The sequence below is a fragment of the Podarcis liolepis genome (genome assembly GCF_965112155.1).
Source record: "Podarcis liolepis genome assembly, chromosome: 7".
NCBI lineage: Eukaryota > Metazoa > Chordata > Lepidosauria > Squamata > Lacertidae > Podarcis > Podarcis liolepis.
In genome coordinates this window covers 20,744,904-20,767,075 of record NC_139561.1, presented here as the reverse complement: position 1 = coordinate 20,767,075, position 22,172 = coordinate 20,744,904, and the positions used below count along the sequence as shown (strand labels likewise).

The 22,172-nt window shown below is 47.8% G+C and overlaps 1 protein-coding gene across 4 annotated transcripts in view; it reads right to left on the bottom strand.

Annotated features, from left to right (window-relative positions):
* Positions 1-6,120: 6,120 nt before the first annotated feature.
* PLEKHN1 (pleckstrin homology domain containing N1) overlaps positions 6,121-22,172 on the bottom strand; it is a gene marked incomplete at its 5' end in the record, with an annotated part of 57,344 nt that continues 41,292 nt past the window's right edge. For 2 of the 4 annotated variants that reach the window (XM_083513009.1, XM_083513008.1), the window contains 8 exons: positions 6,121-8,740; positions 10,241-10,289; positions 10,602-10,826; positions 12,122-12,271; positions 13,562-13,831; positions 14,520-14,705; positions 15,318-15,472; positions 16,038-16,107. In XM_083513009.1, the coding sequence (XP_083369135.1) occupies positions 8,550-8,740; positions 10,241-10,289; positions 10,602-10,826; positions 12,122-12,271; positions 13,562-13,831; positions 14,520-14,705; positions 15,318-15,472; positions 16,038-16,107 (1,296 nt within the window). In that variant the 3' untranslated portion in view covers positions 6,121-8,549. Of the gene's footprint in view, positions 8,741-10,240; positions 10,290-10,601; positions 10,827-10,848; positions 11,051-12,000; positions 12,272-13,561; positions 13,832-14,519; positions 14,706-15,317; positions 15,473-16,037; positions 16,108-22,172 lie in introns of those variants that run through there. The other 2 variants (XM_083513007.1, XR_014528399.1) reach the window with 2 other exon arrangements.

The following is a 22,172-nucleotide window of genomic DNA, read 5'->3' as shown; positions in this document are numbered from 1 at the left end:
AGCAAAACTAGAATTAGTTGGCTCAGCCTCTGATTGGCTCTGGCTCCTCCTATCATTGGCTCTGGTACCCCCTACAGTTGGGGTCCCTGCCTTCTGCCCTACCAATCCCAACAGGCACCAGTAGCACTGGCATCATGGCAGAAAGAAGAAGCTTGTAACTCTGCCTCAGCCTCTGCCTAAAGTGAGATTGCTACAGACACCTGGAATTACTCCAGTTTCTTTTTGCAACTGGGCCCTCCAGGGTGGGGAGGCAGCAGAAGGCGTCCAACGCAGCCCGCTGCATCAGGAAGACAGAGCCAAGGCTGTCTTCATAGAGATCTTATCCGAATGGCATCGTTTAGTTAGCATGATTGCTGCTTTGTTCTCAATGGGGAAGTGAAGGCGAGCAAAGTATTGCTATCATCAGAGGCGAGGCAGCAGCCGCCCTCCTCGTGAGCAGATCCAGATGAAATGTGGGCCCCTGGGAAAAACGAGTGAGCGGAGTATCAGAAACCACAGCCAAAAATGGGAGATTAAAAACCCGGGAGTTTCTGCTCGGCTTGTTGGAGCAGCAGCTATAGCTTTTCTTCTTTATCTCCCTCGACTTTCCAAAGAAGGGTTGGCAATTCTCTGGCATTTCAGAGTTTTTAATCTCTGTCTCTGGAAGGGGAGAAGTAAAAAATATTGGGCCCAAAATAGATGAGAAGTTAATTTACGGATGCAATCAGTGTGGCTGTTTTATGTTATGAAAATTGCAGCCAGGGGGGAGCCTGAGCAGTCCCAGAACCACGAGGAGTGCTTAACACCTTCACCTCTACCACAGTAAGAGGGCCCATGGCTCAGTGGCAGTGGTCCCTGCTTCAGTCCATTTCTAGGTATGACTGTCTCCCATCTGAAACCCTGGAGAACCTCTGCCAACCAGTGCCGACTATAGAGCTAGATGGGCCAATGATCTAATTAAATATAAGGCAGCATTTATTGTTCCTGTGCCTTAAGGAAAGGGACGTAGTTCAGTGGTAGAGCATATGGTTTGCATGCAGAAGGTCCCATGTTCAATCCGCAGCAGCCCCAGGCCAGATTGGGAATGCTCTCTGTCTGAAACACTGGAAAGCCACTGCCAGTCAATACCAAGCTAAATGGTCTATTTAAGGCAGCTATGTTCCTAAATCTTCTCCCTGGAGCTGCTATTTGCATTTTAAGGGAAATGCCCATTGCCTTGAAAAGGGTTGTAGCTTGGCATTTGCGTCTTTTTCATCCCAACAGGCTCCACCCCTGACCCACCAAGTGCCATTGTCACCAGATGTCACTAGCCTCCACTGTTACCTCACTAGGCTCCACCCCTTGATCTGCTGAGAACCACCCCCCATGTGCATATGGTCTGAAAGAGCTTCTAGTGTGGAGGGCTGTTCTTCCAGGCACATAACAGTCCCAGCACAATCACTAGCCACATCTCCCCCCCCCCCAAAAAAAAAATGGACTGAAGAGGTAGGGCAGGGATGAGGAACCTTAGATGTGGGTGGGCCAAATGTTCCCATCCAGAACTATCTACCTGGCCCTTGGGATCTTCCCCAAGCCACAGCCCTCAATAGTTCTGCTTTGAACTGGCTCAGGACATATTTTCTTCCCTGGCTTGAAATATGTTCTTGAACTCTCATCATGCCTCGTGTTTGTCTGGATGTAGGATGGAGAAGGGTACATGTTCAGTGTGTGTAGAGATTCACTTTCGTTGCTCCACCAACTTTTGCCTCTGTGTCCACTCACCATGGCCATGTGCCCCCTCTCCCCTAAAAGTTGTAACAAAAAGGAATGTGACCCTTGAGCTAAGAAATAAAATAAATTCTCCATCTCCCGAGGTACAGCTTTGCTGCAACTTCAGTTTGTTTCCTTTTCAGTACTTATGCACTGACAACAAGAGCTTGTTCCTGCTGCACCAGCAATGACCTTGATGAGTTTATTGAAAGCCTTTCCCCCCCTGTGCTAAGTCTGCCAAGATGAGTGCAATTGGCCGGCATTTAGAGACCGTTGTCAAGGGGGTATTGAACTGCCCTACACAGCCTCTGCCCTCACCCAGCATCTGACGTGCGTTACTGCCAAGCAAATGAAAAAGTCAGACAGGTGCTTTTTCAGTCAACATTGTCTCCAAGTTTCAGCTCGCAGACCATGCCAGCAACCTCTTTCTGCAAAGAGCCCCTGAAATGTAATGCTGAAGGTTGGTGATATGCAAAGAGCCACCAGGACACTTCCTGTCTGTGGATTAACTATATATATGCATTCAAGATGAAATTAACATGATGCGTGTAAAAAAGGAAGCCTTTTAAGTGGAGGTTAAAAAAAATTAAAAATCCTAGGGTGATTCCAGATAACCTGTTTACTGAGAATTCATCCTTATTTGTTTGTAGGGAAGTTAGACAATGTTGGCTATTTAGTGAGTGTTCGTTCTGATTTGTTTGCAGGGATGTAAGATGAAGTTGTGCCAAAGCAAGTACCATTCCCCCACTTTGCTGTGCCTTCCCCCATTACTTTCCTTATGGCAAAAAGTCTGTTCTATTGCACAAAAAAGGTTGATGCATAAGAGCAGCTCCAAAGCATCTCTAATTGCACAACCTAAATTTGCCAGCATGGGATTGAATCCCACTAAAAACACACACACTAATAGTTCAGAAGTCCTCCCCCACAATTTGTTTCTGTATTGGCCTTGGGGACATTTTTTGGGGGGGTATGCTTTCATTTTTGATGTTTTTATGGATGCTTTATGGGAAACAATTCATAAACAAAATGAAGAATGAAGCAAACCCTGGGTCTCTCCCTTTCTGAATTCTGGAGGTTAAATCCTCATCTGTTTAGGGGTGGGGTGGAGGTGTCAGTTCATTTGTGACTTGCAAAGGCAAAGCTGCAAATGCCACTTCAGTAAATGTGGGAGGTGTTTCAATGTGTTTGCGGTGCTAACACAGCGTACTGGCAAAGCTGAGATGTGTTTCTTAAGAACCATTGCTTCAGTGGCAGAGCCTACTTTGCATGCAGAAGGATCCAGGTTCAATCTGCAGTGGCATCTCCCAGGTAGAGCTGGAAAGACCCCTGCCTGATACCCTGGAGAGCTGCTGCCAGTCAGTGTAGACCAGGCTTCCTCAACCTTGGCCCTCCAGATGTTTTGAGACTACAATTCCCATCATCTCTGACCACTGGTCCTGCTAGCTAGGGTTGTAGGCCAAAAACATCTGGAGGGCTGAGGTTAAGGAAGCCTGGTGTAGACTATACTGAGGCAATATCATTAGCCCAATTCAGCTTAAGGCAGCTTCTGTTTTCCTGTGTCTTAAGGGAAGGGCCATGGCTCTCTGCTGGAGCAACCCATCTAACATACAAAAGGTCTCAAGTTAGGGCACCTCCGACAGCATGTCTGGGGAGAGGCTGATCACTCAGTGGTAGAGCACATGACTTGCCCAAATCTAGCCTTCTTCAGGATATGCTATCTTTCGCTGACCACCTATCCACAACACACATTTAAAGTGCATGGTTATTCCCCAAAGAATCCTAGAAACTGCAGTTTAACTCTCACATAGCTGCAATTCCTAGTGCCCATAACAAACTATAGTTCCCAGGATTCCTGGGGGGGGGGAGGCATGTGTGTTAAATGTGGCTGCGACCTATACATGGGCATAGCCCGGAGGGGGAGGCAGAGGGCAGCTGCCACCCCTAAATCAAGTAAAAATAAATAAATAAATGCTTAACTGACTGAGGTTCTGTCCCCCCACAACATGAAGCCTGCCCCCCACAACATGAAATCTGGCTATGCCCATGGACCTATATGAAGCAATTCCCTCATCCCACCCTGGAAGCACCAACTTCTGTGATCCCCCAGCTATTGTCTGAAGGAGGCCAGGCCAAACACAGGCTCGCTACCTCAGAAGTACAGTGTTACCTCAGATTAAGAACTTAATTCTTTCCGGAGGTCCATTCTTAACCTGAAACTGTTCTTAAGCTGAAGCACTACTTTAGCTAATGGGGCCTCCCGCTGCTGCTGCGCCGCCAGCATGATTTCTGTTCTCATCCTGAGGTAAAGTTCTTCACCTGAGGTACTATTTCTGGGTTAGTGGAGTCTGTAACCTGAAGCGTCTGTAACCCAAGGTACCACTGTATGGACCACCAATGGAAAACCAATGACTTCCAGAGCTAGAACACAGCAGTCCTGACCCCCAGAGAGTCAGGTTCATTCACTTCATTTCATTCGACTCCCTGTAATATCCTCCCTCTGTCTCCCTAGAATTCAAAAGCCACAGGTATAACTAGCTGTTTGATGCTGGCTCCTGGAACTGTGAAATTTCCAGGTGTCCAACTGTTCTCTTCAGTAGCTGGGTCTTAAACTGATGCTCTGCTTATATTTGGGGAGAAAGCCAGAAAAGGCTCTTCCTTCAGTGGCTGCCTGGCTCTGCTTCCCATTTAGTTGCCCTGCCCATCACCCCACCAGCTCCTGTATTCACTCGCCACCACAGAGAGCTACACACCCCTGTGTTTGTCACACAACCACCCTTGCCTGAAGGGAAGTGTGTGGGTTTTTAAAAAATGTGCTTGGGAAGCAGAAACCCTAGTTGAGAGTAGAAGTAGGGGAAAGGGTGACCCTGGTGCATACATAGATCTTAGGATTGGGTTGCCAATCCAAAACTGGGTACCTAATTGGTGCTTCCATAAGCCACTTTTTGGGGGGGGGCAGAACTAGCAAAATGCCTGTAGTTACGGTGGAAGGGCTCATAAATTGCAAGAACCTCAAGTTGCAGTCTGCTTAGGTAAAGGTAAAGGGACCCCTGACCGTTAAGTCCAGTCATGGATGACTCTGGGGTTGCGGTGCTCATCTCGCTTTACTGGCCGAGGGAGCCATTATACAGCTTCCTGGTCATGTGGCCAGCATGACTAAGCTGCTTCTGGCGAACCAGAGCAGCGCACAGAAACAGTTTGCCTTCCCGCCGGAGTGGTACCTATTTATCTACTTGCACTTTGACGTGCTTTCAAACTGCTAGGTTGGCAGGAGCAGGGACTGAACAACGGAAGCTCACCCCGTTGAGGGGATTTGAACCACCGGCCTTCTGATCAGCAAGCCCTAAGGCTCTGTGGTTTAGACCACAGCACCACCCGCATCCCTTGCAGTCTGTTTACTGTGCTCCATAGAACTCCAGGGCAACAGCTGGGAATTGAGCAGATCCTCATCTGCATAGCCACACCCATTCCTTTGGATAGCAATTTCCTTTGTTTCCAGGATGGGAGCAGCAAGTGCTGTGTTTCTTACATAGCCAGAACAGCACCACCCATGCAGAAGAGAAAGGTAGCACTGAGCATGGGAGATTCCCAGGTTTGCAGGTGTACAAAATTAAAAATGAATTTTTGGGGGAGGGGGGATCCTTTTTAAAAAAAGACACCACTCTCAAATAATAGCCCAATGGAGAAATGAACTAGGGAACATGAGATGTTGACCTGTGTGTGTGTGTGTGTGCGCGCGCGCGCACTTCACACTTCAAAATTTGGTTGCAGATCCCACTGTACTACTGTATTAACATCAAGGGCACTGAAGTCTGAATACACGCTCCTGCAAGATGTACCATATTTACTCGAATCTAATGCTCACCCTTTTTTGGCTGAATTACATTGTGAAAATTAAGGTGCGTGTTAGATTTGATGGCGCATTAGACTTGAGTAAATACAGTATTTTACAGCCTGTGCCTGAGATCTGTCTCCACCCTTCAAAAAGCCAGATTGCAGGAGTGATAGTAATCTAAAACTAGGTGACCTGGAAACACAATCCCAGCATATTAGGTTTCCCCAGCAAGTCAGTGCACCTTTGATTTCTGGGGAAATCTATTGCCTCACCTGCACTTATTTGTAAAGGAGATGTGAGAGATGGAACTCAAACCAGTTCTAATGATGTCATGCCATAAATTTAGGTCTACTACAGGTGTGAGTTGAATTGGGAAGTACTGCACTTTGTGATTCAGCATGGGTTTGAAATGTTTTAGCATATACCATAAGGTCCTTTAATGTGGCCAGTCCAGGGGCGAAGACTTATCATCTTCATCATAAAATTGGTACCACTGCTCATAGTCACCAAGAGTCTCATTCTCCATGAAATCAAGTTAAATTAAGGAGCAAAAAGCTATGAACTGTCACATATATTAACTTTATTAGCAGTATGGACTTCCAAGAAAGTGTCAAGAGAACTGTACAGCATGTAAAATCCATTACATTTGCAACTTTGCTACAATACCTCGCCCCTCCTTATACACACACGCACACATATACAAACACACAAACGCAACCTCTCCGCAAAATCTTTGAAAATGGGTCTAATGCAGCTGTGGTCTGAGCCCTGAATGTTTTGACACCCACCGTCTTTTTATGAGCTCCTACTTCTGCTTTGTAAAAACAATATTATTATTTTTTGAAAAAACCTTCTACTCTCACTGGGTCTAAAGCTACCCCTTCTTTGAAAATACAAAAAAAAAGGAGACCTGCGGTTTCAAATACTGTACAGAAACAAGCATCCCCAAGTTGGTGTGACTCTGGACCAGTTGGAAAGATGCAAGGCAGTTCCAGGAGCACTCCACAGAGTGCTGTCAACAATCACACAATTGAATAGCATTTCTTCCTCCCGCCTCTCCCACTGCCCCAAGGCACCCGTGTTTACATATTAAATAAAACATCAAACAAACAAAAACTACATGTAAACTTCACTGGTTGCCGTCTGTTTAAAGTAATATTTATTTTTATTTATTTATATAAAAAGTTCAAGTAAAGAAGACACACCAGGCCCTTTCCTGATGTGGTACCACCACAACATAATAAATCATCCAGTGAGGTTTTAATTGTTAAGAGTGCTGGATCAAAGTCTGGGAGCTCCAGGATCAAATCCTCACTCAGTCACAAAGGCCACTGAAACTCAGGATTGCTAGGACAATGAAAGGAGGGGCTAGGCATGGCATGCCTTGAACTCCCTGAAGGAACAGTGGGGTATAAATGCAATAAATAATAATATAAGCAGACTTGACCTAATGGGTTGCAGGTCCCTGCTGTGGGTTTCAGAATTTGGAACCCGAAGATTTGTGGCCTTGCAGAGCTTGCCTGTCCCACCAAGTTGGTACTGGAGCCTGGGATGAATGATAAATGCAAGCCCACACCATCTCCTTTGGATGCAAAAGCACTCTTTTCTAAAGCAAGGATGGGGAACTGCTTGGACTGTCCAAATGCTGTTGGGCAAACAGAACTCCCAGTGATCTCAACATCACCAGGAAGGCCAGAGTAGCCCCCCACCGCTGCTCAACACACGGCTCCTCCCCGAGGCTCCAGGGGGCCACGTCAGGCCCAGCAAACCTCAAATGCGTACCAGAGCACACGCCTTCTCAATTCATCTCCCTGCATGACCACTGTGATTATCTGCCTCAGTGCTGGCACAGGTGCTCCAGACGTGACCACCACCTTTGATTCTGAAATTTGCTCACTTGCAGTGCTGCAAAAACCAAGAGGTCCTGGCACAACGCTGTAAGCTGCAGGCACACAGGAGGTGCAGCACCCAGCAGTGAACTGTGTAACATTTGAACAGGGCATATTCACCTGGGCATTGGATGGGTGTCTGCCACCCACACGGGTCTTAGGCAGGCAAGAACTAGCTCTGCCTCTTCTTCCCCAGGTGGCTGTTGTGAATGAAGCACATTTTGCACGATCAAGGGAGGCACAGCCTCCTTGCTTATTGTGGAACATGCTATTCCAAAAAGGCAGAGGTCTGGGTTTCCCTGGTAAGCACTAAAGCATCAGGATAGGAAGTGGCTGTCAGTACCATTCCCTGATGCACACATCTGCCGGTGTTGCAGTTTAACATTTTCAATTATATATACTCACCAGCACACCTTCATTTTAGACTAAGCAGTTCCCTTGTTTTCATAATACTTCTCTTGCCACATCCCCCTCCCCCCAAAAAAGAAAATTGCTGCAGCTAGCAAGTGACTTTTCTTCTTCCTCTTCTTGCATAAAATGGCAAGATCCGTTGGTCAGATGCAAAAATGTGGGCTTCGGTCTCCACCAGCTGCAACAATGAGGAGTGCAGGGCCGATGTTTATTATTATTATTATTCTTTTCTTCGTACCCATTACCAAGAGTCCAGTGTCCCAACTGCAAGTCCACAAATGCAGGCACAGTGGATTGGATGGGGGGGGGGGTGGAATGCTCTCATTGAAAGCCCAGGCTCCTTTTCCAGACCTGTTTCTCATAGCACCACAACAGGAAGTGAAGGAACAAATCAAAGCATGAAAGTGTGCCTACAAGTAACAGGAAGGGCCACTGCCTTCTCTAGGATACAAATACTTCTTACTTCCAGAGGAGCATTTTGTTTCTTTTTTTAAAAAAAAGAGGAACCTAGGTAGCCTTGAGCTCAATTTTCCAATCCTTACATCGCCCCAGCAACAAAAGCAACAGGACCAGAGGAGAGGCAGCCAGCCATGTTTCTTTCTGAAGCTCTCTGTTGCTGCCCTCAGTGCTTCACATCACCCCACCCCCTTTTAAGCAGTGGTAGGTCTCAAGTCCTCTCCTCCCCTCTTTCAGCAATGGTAGATCTCGTTGTCAGAGACTGGCACCGTCCGTCGGGAACCTGAGCCCTTCGCCTCGGTCTCCCATATGTTGTCGTAACTGAAGTCGCTCTGGAAACTCTGGAGCTCGGCATAATCGTGGTAGGCAGAGTCGAGGCGCTCTCGTCCGCTGTCAGGCAGGTCGTATGTTCTGAGGCTTTCGTCTATAGAGGCAGTGGATAAATTGAAGCACAGGAATTAGATATAATATCTAGACATAAACACGGGGAGCTGCCTATTAAGGAGTAAGGTAAAGGTATAGGGACCCCTGACCATTAGATCCAGTCGCGGACGACTCTGGGGTTGCGGCGCTCATCTCGCTTTACTGGCCAAGGGAGCCTGTGTACAGCTTCCAGGTCATGTGGCCAGCATGACTACCAGAGCAGTGCACGGAAACGCCATTTACCTTCCCACCGGAGCGGTACCTATTTATCTACTTGCACTTTGATGTGCTTTCGAACTGCTAGGTTGGCAGGAGCTGGGACCGAACAACGGGAGCTCATCCCGTTGTGGGGATTTGAACCACCAACCTTCTGAACGGCAAGCCCTAGGCTCTGTGGTTTAACCCACAGTTAAACCTGCATGCAAATGAACCTATTTGAGGCCCAAGCTGGGCATCGGAAACCTTGTCCTCTGGCCTGACATTAGCAAATGTTTGACTGACAGATACAGATCCCACAATTGTGGAATTCCCTCCGCAGAGATGCACCAAGCTGCCTCCTCCTTTTTAGACATGCTCTGGAAACCTTTCTACTCTGTGGAATCTTTTTAGGACTGACTGGTGCGTGGTCCTTTTTCTAAAACCCAACCAAACTATGTTATTTTGTTTATTTGCAAGGATTTCTACGCCACCATCACCACGAGAAAATTGTCACGGCGAGATCCACAGTAAGATTACATTCATAAAACAAAATATAGTAAAAAATTAAATAAATCAGTAGATCAGCTTAATACATTAAACATAGCAGAGATCACCCTTTAGGTAAAACCTGCGTGTAAATAGGTGAGTTTTAAGCAGGGGCCTAAATAGCCACTCTGGATTCAGCCACACTTCTGCTTGTCCCTTGACTAAAAAGCACAGGTTGTTTGAGTGATTTTCCACTTATCCCGTGTTTTCTTGGCACAGGTCCAAGCAGTTTTGCCTTTGCCCCACTGCTTTCTCCCATAAAACCCACTTTTTAGCATTAAAGCAGAACAACTGGCAAACTTGGAAAACCTGATTGTGGTTTGTTCTGATTTAGTGCTAACCCACAGGTTTTCCTGGGGGAAAGCAGCAGGGCAAATGGAAGTGTGGATGAGGCTTGTGTCTGGCCATCGGAACTCTCCCCATGACACTCAACCTCTTGAGCCACACCCCCTTGCCACAAGCCGCACCTCTTCCTGGCCTTGCTTCACACCCTGTGCGCTTTTGCCTGGCCTGAATGTTGCCTTGAGCTCCAAAAATTGCCTCTTATGCATAGAAACCATTCTATGGCTTGTTTGTTGCTCTGCTCCCTTGCTCCCTCTGCCCCACCCATCACTGGCATGTGGCTCTCACATGGTTGCCCAGGTGGGAATGCGCTCCTCGGGAGGAAAAAAAGTTCCCCACCCCAATGTATTCTTTTTTTTAGAGTACTTGGAGCTGGGATTGTATTGTGAGACAGCCCAAGAAACCTGGGACTCACCTGAATTCAGCAAGGAGGTTGTCAGAAATTCATCCCGTGATAAGGTGCTCTGAATGGTGGAGGGAGAAGAGAGGAGAAACAAAGTTGGTGTTAACAATGTCACTTAAATAACGCAGATGGAGTCCAGAGAGAAAAGAAATCTTAATAACCTGTAACCCAGGAGTTAGCGAAACCCAAACACGCTAAAGCAGGTGTGAGGGAATCTCTGGCCCTCCAGATGTTGCTGAACTACAACTCCCATCAGCCCCAGCAATCATAGCCAAAAACCAAGGATGATGGGCGTTGTGGTTCAGCAACATCTGGAAGGCCACAGCTTCCCCACACCTGCACTAAGGAGTACTCCCCTTTAGACTGTACTCACTGAGGTCAAACAATCGGTGTCTGGAGAAGGCATCACTGAGAAATTAAAAATGGACCCAGGCATGTTGCATCTCTTTTGAGGCATTTGCTCTTGCCAATGGTTGTCAGGCAGAGGTTGGGAGTTCTTCTTCTGCACCAGAGGATTATGGGAGACAGGGACAGACACAGGTATGGCTGGGTAGCCATTCTGCTGCTCCAAGGAGCTCTTTCCATGGTGTTTCATGAACTTCAAAGGAAAAGGAAACACGGCTATATTTAGCTGGTTATTCCAAGGAGATTCTGTCTGACTCTACCTCTCATGAAGCTTTGTTTAAGGAACTGGTGGGAAACCCTCTAGATGCAGTTGGAATTCATCTCCCAACAGAACTTCGAGAAAAGTTACTAACGCAGAAAAGTGAGGGGATGGCTCTTCTACAGATAAATACTTATTTAAGCTCAAAGGAGCTTGTACTTACCGTATTTTTCGTCCCATAGGATGCTCCGTCCCATAGGACGCACCTAGTTTTTTGGGGGGGAAATAAAGGAATTTTTTCCCCTTTATTTCCCCCCCCCCCCAAAGCAGGTCGGGGGAACCTAACCAGGTCGAGGAACAGCAGGATGGCGGCGCTGCGCCTCCCTGCTGTCCCCCGAGCTTGTGGGGCTGGCCCATGTCTGCCCGGCGCGAGGGGCGCTCTGCATCAGGGCGCCCCGCCCGCCGGGCGGCAGGCTGCTATCCACAGCGTGGGGAGCCCTGCGGGGAACTCCTGCAAGGATCCCCACGCTGTGGATGTCTGCCCGGCGCGAGGGGCGCTCTGCTTCAGGGCGCCCCTCGCGCTGGGCGGCAGGCTGCTATCCGCAGCGTGGGGAGCCCTGCGGGGGACTCCTACAGGGCTCCCCACGCTGCGGATGCCTGCCGGGCGTGTGGGGCGCTCTGCTTCAGGGTGCCCCTCGCGCTGGGCGGCAGGCTGCTATCCGCAGCGTGGGGAGCCTTGCGGGGAACTCCTGCAAGGCTCCCCACGCTGCGGATGTCTGCCGGGCGCGGGGGGCGCTCTGCTTCAGGGCGCCCCTCGCGCTGGGCAGCAGGCTGCTATCCGCAGTGTGGGGAGCTTTGCGGGGAACTCCTGCAAGGCTCCCCACGCTGCGGATGCCTGCCCGGCGCGAGGGGCGCTCTGCTTCAGGGCGCCCCTCGCGCTGGGTGGCAGGCTGCTATCTGCAGGCTAGACATCCCTGCGGGACCTCCCGCAGGGCTGCCTAGGCTGCGGGTGTGTTCCTGAAGCCTGGAGAGCGAGAGGGGTCGGTGCGCACTGACCCCTCTCGCTCTCCAAGCTTCAGCAAAAGCCTGCATTCGCCCCATAGGACGCACCCAGATTTCCCCTTCATTTTTGGAGGGGGAAAAGTGCGTCCTATAGGGCGAAAAATACGGTATTTCAATTTATGTCACACTGGTGGCTTTTCCCTTACAGCACACAATTTGGGGATTCCTTTGTTAAACTTTGGGGCACCTTTTCAAGGGATCTACTGTCAACTTAAAGTGCAAAATACCTCTTCAAGGAAGTTGGGGTCTCCTGCTTTGTGCGAAGAAGGGGAATTTGGTGTATAAGGGTCAGCGTACATAGGGGAGGAAGGCAGAGGCATGTTCTCCAGTTTAGTGGGAGCTGTGCAAGTTCCTCTTCGCAAGTTCCACGGTGGCAGCTACAGGAAGAGAAAAGAAGATTAATGAATGTGATGCCTCACTGCTTGAGGAGAAATTGGTTCCAGGGAAAGGTTAGTGCAGGGGTCAGCAAACTTTTTCAGCAGGGGGCCGGTCCACTGTCCCTCAGACCTTGTGAGGGGCTGGACTATATTTTGAGAAAAATAATGAACGAATTCCTATGCCCCACAAATAACCCAGAGATGCATTTTAAATAAAACGACACATTCTACTCATGTAAAAACACGCTGATTCCCGGACCGTCCGCGGGCTGGATTTAGAAGGCAATTGGGCCGCATCTGGCCCCCGGGCGTTAGTTTGCCTACCCATGGGTTAGTGTACCTGCAACATCATATGCAATGCAGTGCATGCAGGGAATTACAATGTAAGCATTGGAACACGGGAAGAAGCTGTATAAAATGACTACCGGTACTAGAAGGGGAGAACCTCAGGCCTGAGAGTTGAATTAGACTTATGAGTCACTTGTCACCTGAAAGTCTCCAAGTGACTTACAGTGCATTTAAAACATAAATATAAATGTATCATGCCATAACAACAAAACAAAGCAACCCTCATAACAGACAAAGGAAGTGTTGGAAGCCAGTGGCGTAGCGTGGGGGGTGCAGGGGGGGCCGGCCGCACCGGGCGAAACATCTGGGGGTTAGGGTTAGGGGGCGCAAATCCACGGGTTAGGGGGCGCAAATTACTTGCCTTGCCCCGGGTGCTGACAACCCACGCTACGCCACTGTTGGAAGCACACCACTAACGAAACATCATCATCATAGTTTATCAAAGGCCTGGGGCAAAAAGTTATGTCTTTCCCTGGCGCTGAGAACATGTCAAAGAAGGCATCAGGTGAACCTCACTGGGGACAGCATTCCACAGACAGCCACAACTGTAAAGCCCTCTCCTTTATCACCCCTCTGAGCCTCCAAAACTTAGTTCCTTTTTAAAAATGAACTTCCCAACCTCTGCTTTATACTAGCAGCAGTTCCCCAGGTTTTCAGGCAGACATCTTTCCCAGCCCTGCCTGGACCTCGGCACATGTCCTGCCTCTGAGTTGCAATTCCTTGCTACCAACGTAAGAGCCCGCTGGATCAGGCCAATGGCCCATCTTGTCCACCCAGATGCCTGTGGGGAAGCCTCAAGCAGAACCCAAGCACAAGGGGACTCTTCCCTGTTGTGGTTTCCAGCAACTGGCATTCAGAAGCATTGCTGCCTCTGACTGTGGAGGCAGAGCACAGCCATCGTGGAGGAAGTCTGAACATCGGTCCCATCCCCTGGTCACTTACATTGTTCACATCCAGATGCAACGGGGGAAGAGCAGGATGGTGGTGTTGCTGCACCACGGCGGAGTATGGCTCATTGTACACTGGAGAAAGGACTTCTCCACTGGGATGCTCTGGGATGAGCTGGAAATGGTTCCTTTCCCCATCCTGGCTGTGGGGTTGTGGCTGCTGGGCCAGTGGCCCACATTTCCCTTTGGACTTTCGAGAGCTTCCTTTCCTTTTCAGCTCAGCTTTTGGCATCCCTGTGCTTGTCGAGACTGGCTTTCCTGGACACTGAAATGAAAAGGAGAAATCATGTGATTTGGTTATATGAGAACCAAGCTCCAGTTATGTGCATTTTCCTCTAACATGATGATGGATTACGTTCTTGTCCCGTCTCCTAGTTATATCTCCTTGATGTAACATCCTCTTCGGTCCCAGCTTTCACTTTGTCAGTTTAGTTTAGTTTTATTAAACATTTATTCATTAAATTTATGCTTGCCTGTTTTTTTATTTTAAAAGATTTATACACCGCTTAATTGTAAAAAACCTCAAGTGGTTTACAAAAATAATGAAACAATGAAATGATCAGTAAAATAGTTAAAAGCAACCAACATTTAAAAAGTTATTAAAATCAGCAACAAGCTAAAAGCCTGATTAAAATCCAAGTCAACATTCTGCATGTCTGGAGAGGCTTGCCTAAACAAAAATCTTGTTAGCGGACTCCAAAAAGGACACAGCAAACTCTCCCAAGCAAAAGCCAGAACAAAAGAGAAAGCCATGCAAGTATGTTTAATTTAATGTTTCTTGATACAGAATTAGGATTACTATGTTAGAGATCCTGCCCCTGTCACAGAATATATACAAGCCCTGGTGGTCAGGATCCTGAACATCAAGGATCCTGTTCATAAAGGAGGTTGCATGTAAACCACTTCATGTCGCAGCCTATCTGGGCACCTAATTTCCAAAATTTTGTACCTACCCGGACTGGTTGAGCCTGGGAGTCATCAGCTAGACGGCATTCTGGCATCACACCAAATGACTGCCTCTCGGAAAGGGAGCCCGCGCTGTTCTGGGAGTGGTGTGTGGATGTTGCCCCCTTCCCTCCTGATGCCCAGGAGTTTGTTCGGCCATCAGACGTGAGTGAGCCTCTCCCGCTTCCTGAGAACTGAAGCAACAAACAAGGAAGAGGAGGATAGGATTCTCGGTTATTAAATATTGCAAAGTTACAGCTGGCTTTCTTTGGGCCAATGTGATACAGAAGGACAGAGTGCTGGCTACTGGCAACAAAAGCCCAGGTTCAAATCCTACCCAGTTATGGATTTATCTGGCACAATCTACCTCTCAGGGCTGTTGTTAAGAGAAAGTGCAATTAATGAACTGAAAAGTGCAACAGGAATGGTACACAGTAAACATGAAATACAGTTCTCACAATTAATAATGTAAGAAGAACCCTGTTCGATCAGATCAGTGTGGCCCATCTAGCATCCTGTTCTCACAGCGGCCACCCAGATGCCCATTCTGTCACACACTGGCATGATGAAGAAATAAAACCCACACAGATCTGGGACCACTTTTGCTCCCAAAGACTCCCACGGAATGGTATGACACTTGTAGGATGCAAAAGCGACACAACCACTGGAACAACTGCATCATCTCCGCCCCCACTTTGACGGGTCTGTAGCTAGTGCACAATAAATGGAAGGGGAAACAGCCAGCTCCTAAGTATTCTGCATAGGTTGTTTTGTTTTAAGCAAGCGGGGAGTCTGTGGAACCTTACCTGAGCCAGGTGATGTGGCTTTGGTCCTGAGAAGCTCTCCGATCCAGAAAGGGAGGAATCAGCATTACGGAACTGAGCTGTCTTAAGGCAGTACAGCCATTCTTGGTAATCGTCATAGCTGGGGCAAATCACTCGAATGGAGTTGATTAAACGGCCTGCAAGAAATATAACATTACATTGCCTTGAACGTGATTCGCTCAGGATGTCACACCGGACCATGGTTTGCAAGCTCCTTTCAAAAAGCACGGCTGGGAAGTTCTGCTTTATTTACCCACTTAACCCAATCCTGTCTGACTGGAAGTGGCTCTCCAGTACCTCTCAACCTTCAGGACCTTTCCCATCACCAGCTCTTTGCTCCTTTTAACAGGAGATGGCGCTGGGGATTAAACCTGGAGCCTTCTGCATGAAAACTACCGTGTGCTTTATGTATGTATGTGCTTTACTGCTGAGCGAGATCAGCGGCTCCTTGATGATTTCTGACTCTGGATTGCTACTTCATTAGAACAAACCATAGTTAAAGCTTCCGTAACCACAGTCTGAATGGAGCCTATGATTTCTCCAGTCTCTTTCGAATGCTGCTTTCCCCCCAATCCTTCCTTGTAGAGAAGTGTCCCTTCAACGACTTGGTCTAATTACCTAAGGCACCACAATTTCTGCCACTTCCTCTGCCTGAATTAAACAATCCCCTTCTCACTTCTATGCTTGTGATTTGTGGCATACCTTCTATTAGGAAAGAAGTTTTCTCGTTTTCTTCAAATTGCACCTGGATTGCATTCAGAGGCAGTTCTCCCTGTTGGCAGAGGGGGTGGGATGGGGTGGGGATTAGTAAATTTGAAAGAAAAAAATTAACACACACCCTCCAAGCCTGAGTTTCCTCCTGTTGAAAATATTTTAAAATAAATAAGCAAATGCTGTTGAACTAAACTGGAAAACATGTTACTCGCCTATGGCAAATTAAAAATCGATTGAGGAGATTCACTATGGGTGCCTCCAGACTGTCAGTATATTGCAGGAGAGATCTGCACACACACCAGAACTTTAGGATCGAGCAGTTAAAGTGTATTAAAGCACCCTGTGTGCATGGTTTTTTGTTTAACTGGATTTAACTGCGCTAGGACAACAGGCTGTGGACTGGAAAGTGACAGGGAAATACATGGGACACTGTGAGATGAGTGAATGATTTCTCCACGCCGTGTATAGCTGAACTGTGGAACTCTCTCCCTCAGGAAGCACTATTGACTGCCAACCTAGATGGCTTTAAAAGAGGATTGGACAAATGTGGGGGAGGACAAAACTATCCCTAGCTACTAGCCATAATGACTATGCTCTGCCCTCCACTAAATGCCAGTCACTAGGAATCACAAGTAGGCAGAAAATTGTTGACATCATGTCCGGCTTGCAGGCTTCCCACAGGCTTCTGGTTGGCCACTGTGAGAACAGGATGCTGGATTAGATGGGCCCCTGGCCTGATCCAGTAGGCTGATCTTATATTCTTACCAGTAAGGTGTGTAAGCACCCTGCAAAGGAATCAAGGGGCTTTGCCAAGGTCCTTTTTATTGAGCACAAATCATGATGAATGCACATGTTGGTTATCCTGGTGATTATACATGATCCTTGCTTCTAGCACTATTTGTGCCTACTAAAGTTTTGGGGTAGACACACTGCATGTCCCATAGTTTCCTGCTGCCATCCTGTAATTTTTTATACCACAAATGTTCTGGTTTGTTTTTCGTCCTACTTTTGTTGTGCTATAGTGCAAGAGCAGTAATGCACTAACATTGGGGAAGCATCACAGATAACCTAATAAAATGGAATGATGCATTGGCAGTCCTGTATAAATCTACCACTAATGCGCTATTATTGCATCAATGATATGTTATGGAATACACCTGCAAAAAAACCCCCCACCAGTCTGAAGGGGCCCAGGACGAATTTTTGTTTTCATACAACTGCCCCATAAACAGATCAGAACAAATGCTCGATAGAAATCAAATATAGTTTAACCCCCATGTAAGCTTTGAGCAAACAAATCAAGATGAACGTTCAATAAACAGGCCATCCAGAAGCACCATGATAGTGCCTCCAGTCACTATTTTATGGGAGGAATTCTAGTGCATACTGGTTTGAGCATTTTATGAGTTGAAGCACTCTGTCTCCCTAGCACAACAAATCTACCTTAAAAAAACAACACCCCAGACTTTTTGCAGTTAAGGAAGTTATCTGCCCATGCTACCTAATAATAAACACTGGCAATAAAAACAAATCTAAATGCTTCTACTCCAAAGCATAGCCTTAAAAAGCTGGGTCTCTGTCTTGATTCTATGTTGTCAAAGAGGAAACACGCGCATACAAGAGGAGCCTACCAGGACGTTCAAGGGAGCTCCAATGTTTGCAGATCTATTTGTATTTTTAAACGAAGAGAATCTCCAAAACAGCTGAAAGAGAACTGAGCATGCTCAGTAGCCAAAGAATGTTTGTGGGCAAGGGGGAAGGGGATGGGGTATTTGCTCAGCTCTTGTTTGTGGGTTTTCCACAGGCATCTGGTTGGCCACCATGAGAACAGGATACTGGATAGGCCACTGGGCTGATCCAACAGCCTGGCTCTTCTTACTTGAAAATATGTGGACACTTAGACAATGTGTAATGCAGCCTCAGAGGGATTAGGGAAGGAGGGTGCTTTAATGTTTAGCTGTTTCCTTTGACAAACACAAACAGAATTAGGCAAATCAAGGTCACTAGTTTGCATAATTTATGCAGGTTACAGAATCCAACTGTTGGTGCATGAACTAGACAGTGGGGTGGGGAGGTTTTCTGATTTACTTTCTTAGTATCCAAGAAAAGGCCATGTGTGACTGGCACACTTAATAGAAGCACCCCACACTGCAACAATTGGTTGCACGGCTCGCTAGTGTGTTTACCTAAAAAACAGTTGCAACAGATAGACTCTCTGCACTTTGTTCTCCGAAACTCCTGAGTCATCATCCCAGCTTTAGATGCTCCCCAAACATTGTTTACTCTCCGATACAGTTTGCTCAGGATAACGGCTGCAGGGGACTCAAGTTTGACTTTCCAAGTGACCTCAGTTAAGACGAGGATCTTGGAAAGACCAAAGTTCTGCATGAAGACCGAACAAAACAAACGTGTGTGTCTGCGCAAGAGGCGGAAGCCAGGGGGAAGACAGAGGTGAAAGGCAAATTCAGAGAAAGATACGTGAGATGGATTTCTGGAGGTGGCCCACTTACTAAAACTGCCATTCTAGAACTGAGCAGGGATACAGGAATAGAGGCTGGGGTCTTTCCTAACCCTACCTGGAGGTGCTGGGGATTGAACCTGAGACATTCTGCATGCACAGGTGCTCTACCACTGTATTACAGCCCTTCCTGAAATTACATTGTGTGGGTTGTTGAGGAAAAACCTGCAAGCATGAACAGCACTGAGTCCACAATAAGCTGTCATATGGAAGTGCCTAGTGTCTTGGGGAGAGGCAGAGGGTACCCATCTGTCCACAGGGCACCTCCTGCCCTCCCAAAACTGCACCCAGCTCTCTGGTGCCACCCCTGACCTCAAAGGAATCCTTGCCTCCCCTGCGAAAACAAACCATTCCCTTCTGAGGTGTGTCACTTCAGTTAAGCCAGTCCGTGGAGCTTGCTCTGACAGGAACATCCAGGAAGCCCCGGCGATTCCTCACTGCCCCGCAAGAGGCTTTGGCTGGCACAGGTTTTGCTGAGCAAGAGGTGTTCTCTGCCATGGCATGCAAAGGCAAGAGCCTCCCTCCAACCTCGATGACAGCCCTAGCTCCCAGGGCAGATGTGGTGCAAGCCTGGCAAACCTCATTCATAGGATGCCTGACGTGGCTGCTCAAGAGGGCAAGGCCGAGCGCAGTGTCAGATCTGGAAGCAGAGGCCTGCAAAGACATGGGCACATCTGCAAAGTGCTAAGGCTCTCCTTAGATTCTTGTGAGGGCACTGCTTGCACTTGGCTCCTGCTTATGGGAAGCGTTAAGTACCTGGTGTCTAGTCACACTGGGTAGACTGCATTCATTGCCGCACACACCATCGCTTGCACCAAACCCAAAGTGACCTAATTTAGTTTTTTTGTTTTCTTCTGTTCAATTGGCAATGCACAAAGCCGGTCCGGATTCCAGCATCGTTGGGCAGGAATGAGGAATTCATGTGCAGAAGGGCGATGCCAAGCCCAGGCATGCCCCTGGAAAGCCAAGTTCCTGCAGTGGCATCGCAGGTGGATGAGGCACTGGGCGACACAGGGCTGAAAGTTTGCACAGCTGCACCTCTGCATCGAGCTCCACTACAAAGCCAGATCCTACAGTACAGAGGGCTGGCGTGACTGCCTGTGGAAGTTGGCCAATTAGGACAAATAAGGTCTTCCTTCTGCCTTCTGCCAATCCCCACCTACCAGCTAGCTTACTTACAATCAATTGGGGTGGCTCGGCCTGTCATTGGCTCTGGCTCCACCTACTGTTTGTCTCTCTGCCTTCCGCCCCACAGGCACCAGCTACTACTGGATGACTACTGTCATTACAGTGAGCTCCCTGGTTTTTTGGGGGTGTCGCATCATGAGCTCTGGAAGCACCCAGCTCTCCCCCACATCCAAATCCATATAGTTTAAAGGTGAAGCAAAGCTGCTCAGCCACAGATAAAAATTCCCACGGTGAAATTTTAGCATGCTGTGGGGTTTTCCTAATGCCAAGGACTGGACCTGGAACCTTTGGCATGCAGAACAGAAGCTCCGGTCCTTTCCCTTCACACTGTCCTGCCTCATGCCCAATCTACACACACAGAGGCTCTTACGTGCAAGTAAGAAAGATAATCAAGCAAGTAATGGTACAGGGCAGACACAGAGTTCAGCAGACACAATTCAGGAATCAGGCAAGATGTTCAGAACCAGACAGAAGCAACAAAGGTGTCCCAACAGTTTCCACCCACCAACCTGCCAACATTTCATAGAGGAGGTGCAACATGCTTTCTTTGCAAGAAGGGTGCAATTTCAGATGTGTGCTCCTGTGGGGTGGGTGAGCCTGCTCCCATCTGTAGAGGTAGCGCCTGGTCCTGATTAGACACGGCTGCCTCCTCCCATGGCTGCCCACATCCCTTCCCAGCATCCATGGAGATGCTCTGCGGGAGGGCAGGGGGAAGATTCAGTATCCCTGCTCCCCCATTCAAAGTGTCTGAAGTCTTGCCACAGCAGGAACAGCCCCCTCCTCAAGCCCTGGTTCTGACCAATCAAGTCCTGCTCTGTTTCTTCCTCCGCCTTGAGCCTGCCAACCCAAACCCAAACCTGACAGCAGTGCAAGGCTCATGGCAACTACTGTGGGGATTTGGTCCTCCATGATCAGCATGGAAACAAAGACCCCTGTTTGAAACCCTGGACAGCTGCTGCCAGTTTAGACAATACAAATTGAGGCAGATGAACCAAGGCAGCTTCCTATATTCTTACACTCTTTAGAGGGGAAATGCAGACTGCTAGCTTCAAAGGAGGTTTCTATTACTGGGAATCACAAATGGGGAGATTCGTGTTCTGTTGCTATCCTGCTCTAGTTGGCCACTGTGAGAACGGGATGGGGAGAACTTTGGCACACTTGGTTTGGAGAAACATGTTACGCTTTCACTTCTGTTTTGGTGTCACGGCTGCTTTTCCTGTTCCTCTTATCGTGATGCCAAGGTCTCCATCTAAAGCAGCAAGTATGTGCACAAAGGTCTGAGCAGCTTCTTCAGAGCAGACACAGACATGGCATTGTGCCATCCAGCCTGACGCATCATGGCTGCTCTATGGTGTGCATGAAACATACCACAACTGCTGGGTTGTGATGAATATGTAAGCCTAGCAGGACCCAGATTAACAGGCAATAATGGGCCTCTGGCCTGATCCAGCAGCCAGGCTCTTCGCATGTTCTTAAAACTTAAATCATGTCTTTGTTGCTGCAGTCTTCGACTTTGCCTTGAAGGCGGTCAAAGGTGGCTCTAGGGAATGGGAAGCCACCCAATTCAGCCGGCTGTCCATGACAGTTGGACCATAGCACATTGCACCCCAGGAAACCACAGGCATTTCCCCCCCTGTAACAACTGCCCAGCAATGTGATCAGAGAATCCCAACCGCTGTAAGGATTTGCTATTTTAAAAGGAATCTCAAGATTGGCTCTGCCTCCCTTAACCAGACGCAATGTGAAGACTTCATTGAATCCAAGGGCTCATCTTCTCAAGTGTACATTCTGAGCTCAGTTCTGCATGCCGAAGTATAAAATGATGTACAAGCCTTGGATCAAGCGTGACGAGTGGGCACATAGGGTGGCATCTAGTGCTAGTTTAGCTCAGAGTAGACCCACTGCTGTTAATGGGCATGACTAAGGGCTCATCCACCCTCCTGCTTGTCCTGCACCAAGTGGCTTCTCCCATGCCTTATATGCACAGATCGAAGCGGATTTCTGTTTTCCCAGGAAAACCCGCTCTTCAGCACTGAGGAAAACCTGATTGACACTTGCTCCAATTCAGCAGTAAAGAACAGGTTTTCCTGGGGGAAAGAGGCGGGACAAGCTGAAGTCTGGATGAGCCCTAATTTAGGCCCATCAATTTCAATGGTTCTACCCAGAGCAGGGCTTAGCTGCATTCAATCCATATAAAGGCCCTTTGCTGAAACAAAGGGAAAAGGACCCCTGGCAGGAATTTACTTTTTTAAAGGTACATGTTCCGGATTTATTTAGTTTCTGAACTGTAGTCGCTTTTCCATTAAAATAAAAGCAATTTATAATAGAAACTTCTAAAAACATATTTTTAAAAGATAGAGAATATAAAATAATATGCTCATGGGTAAAATTGTAAAAATCAAAACAGAGGTGGAACA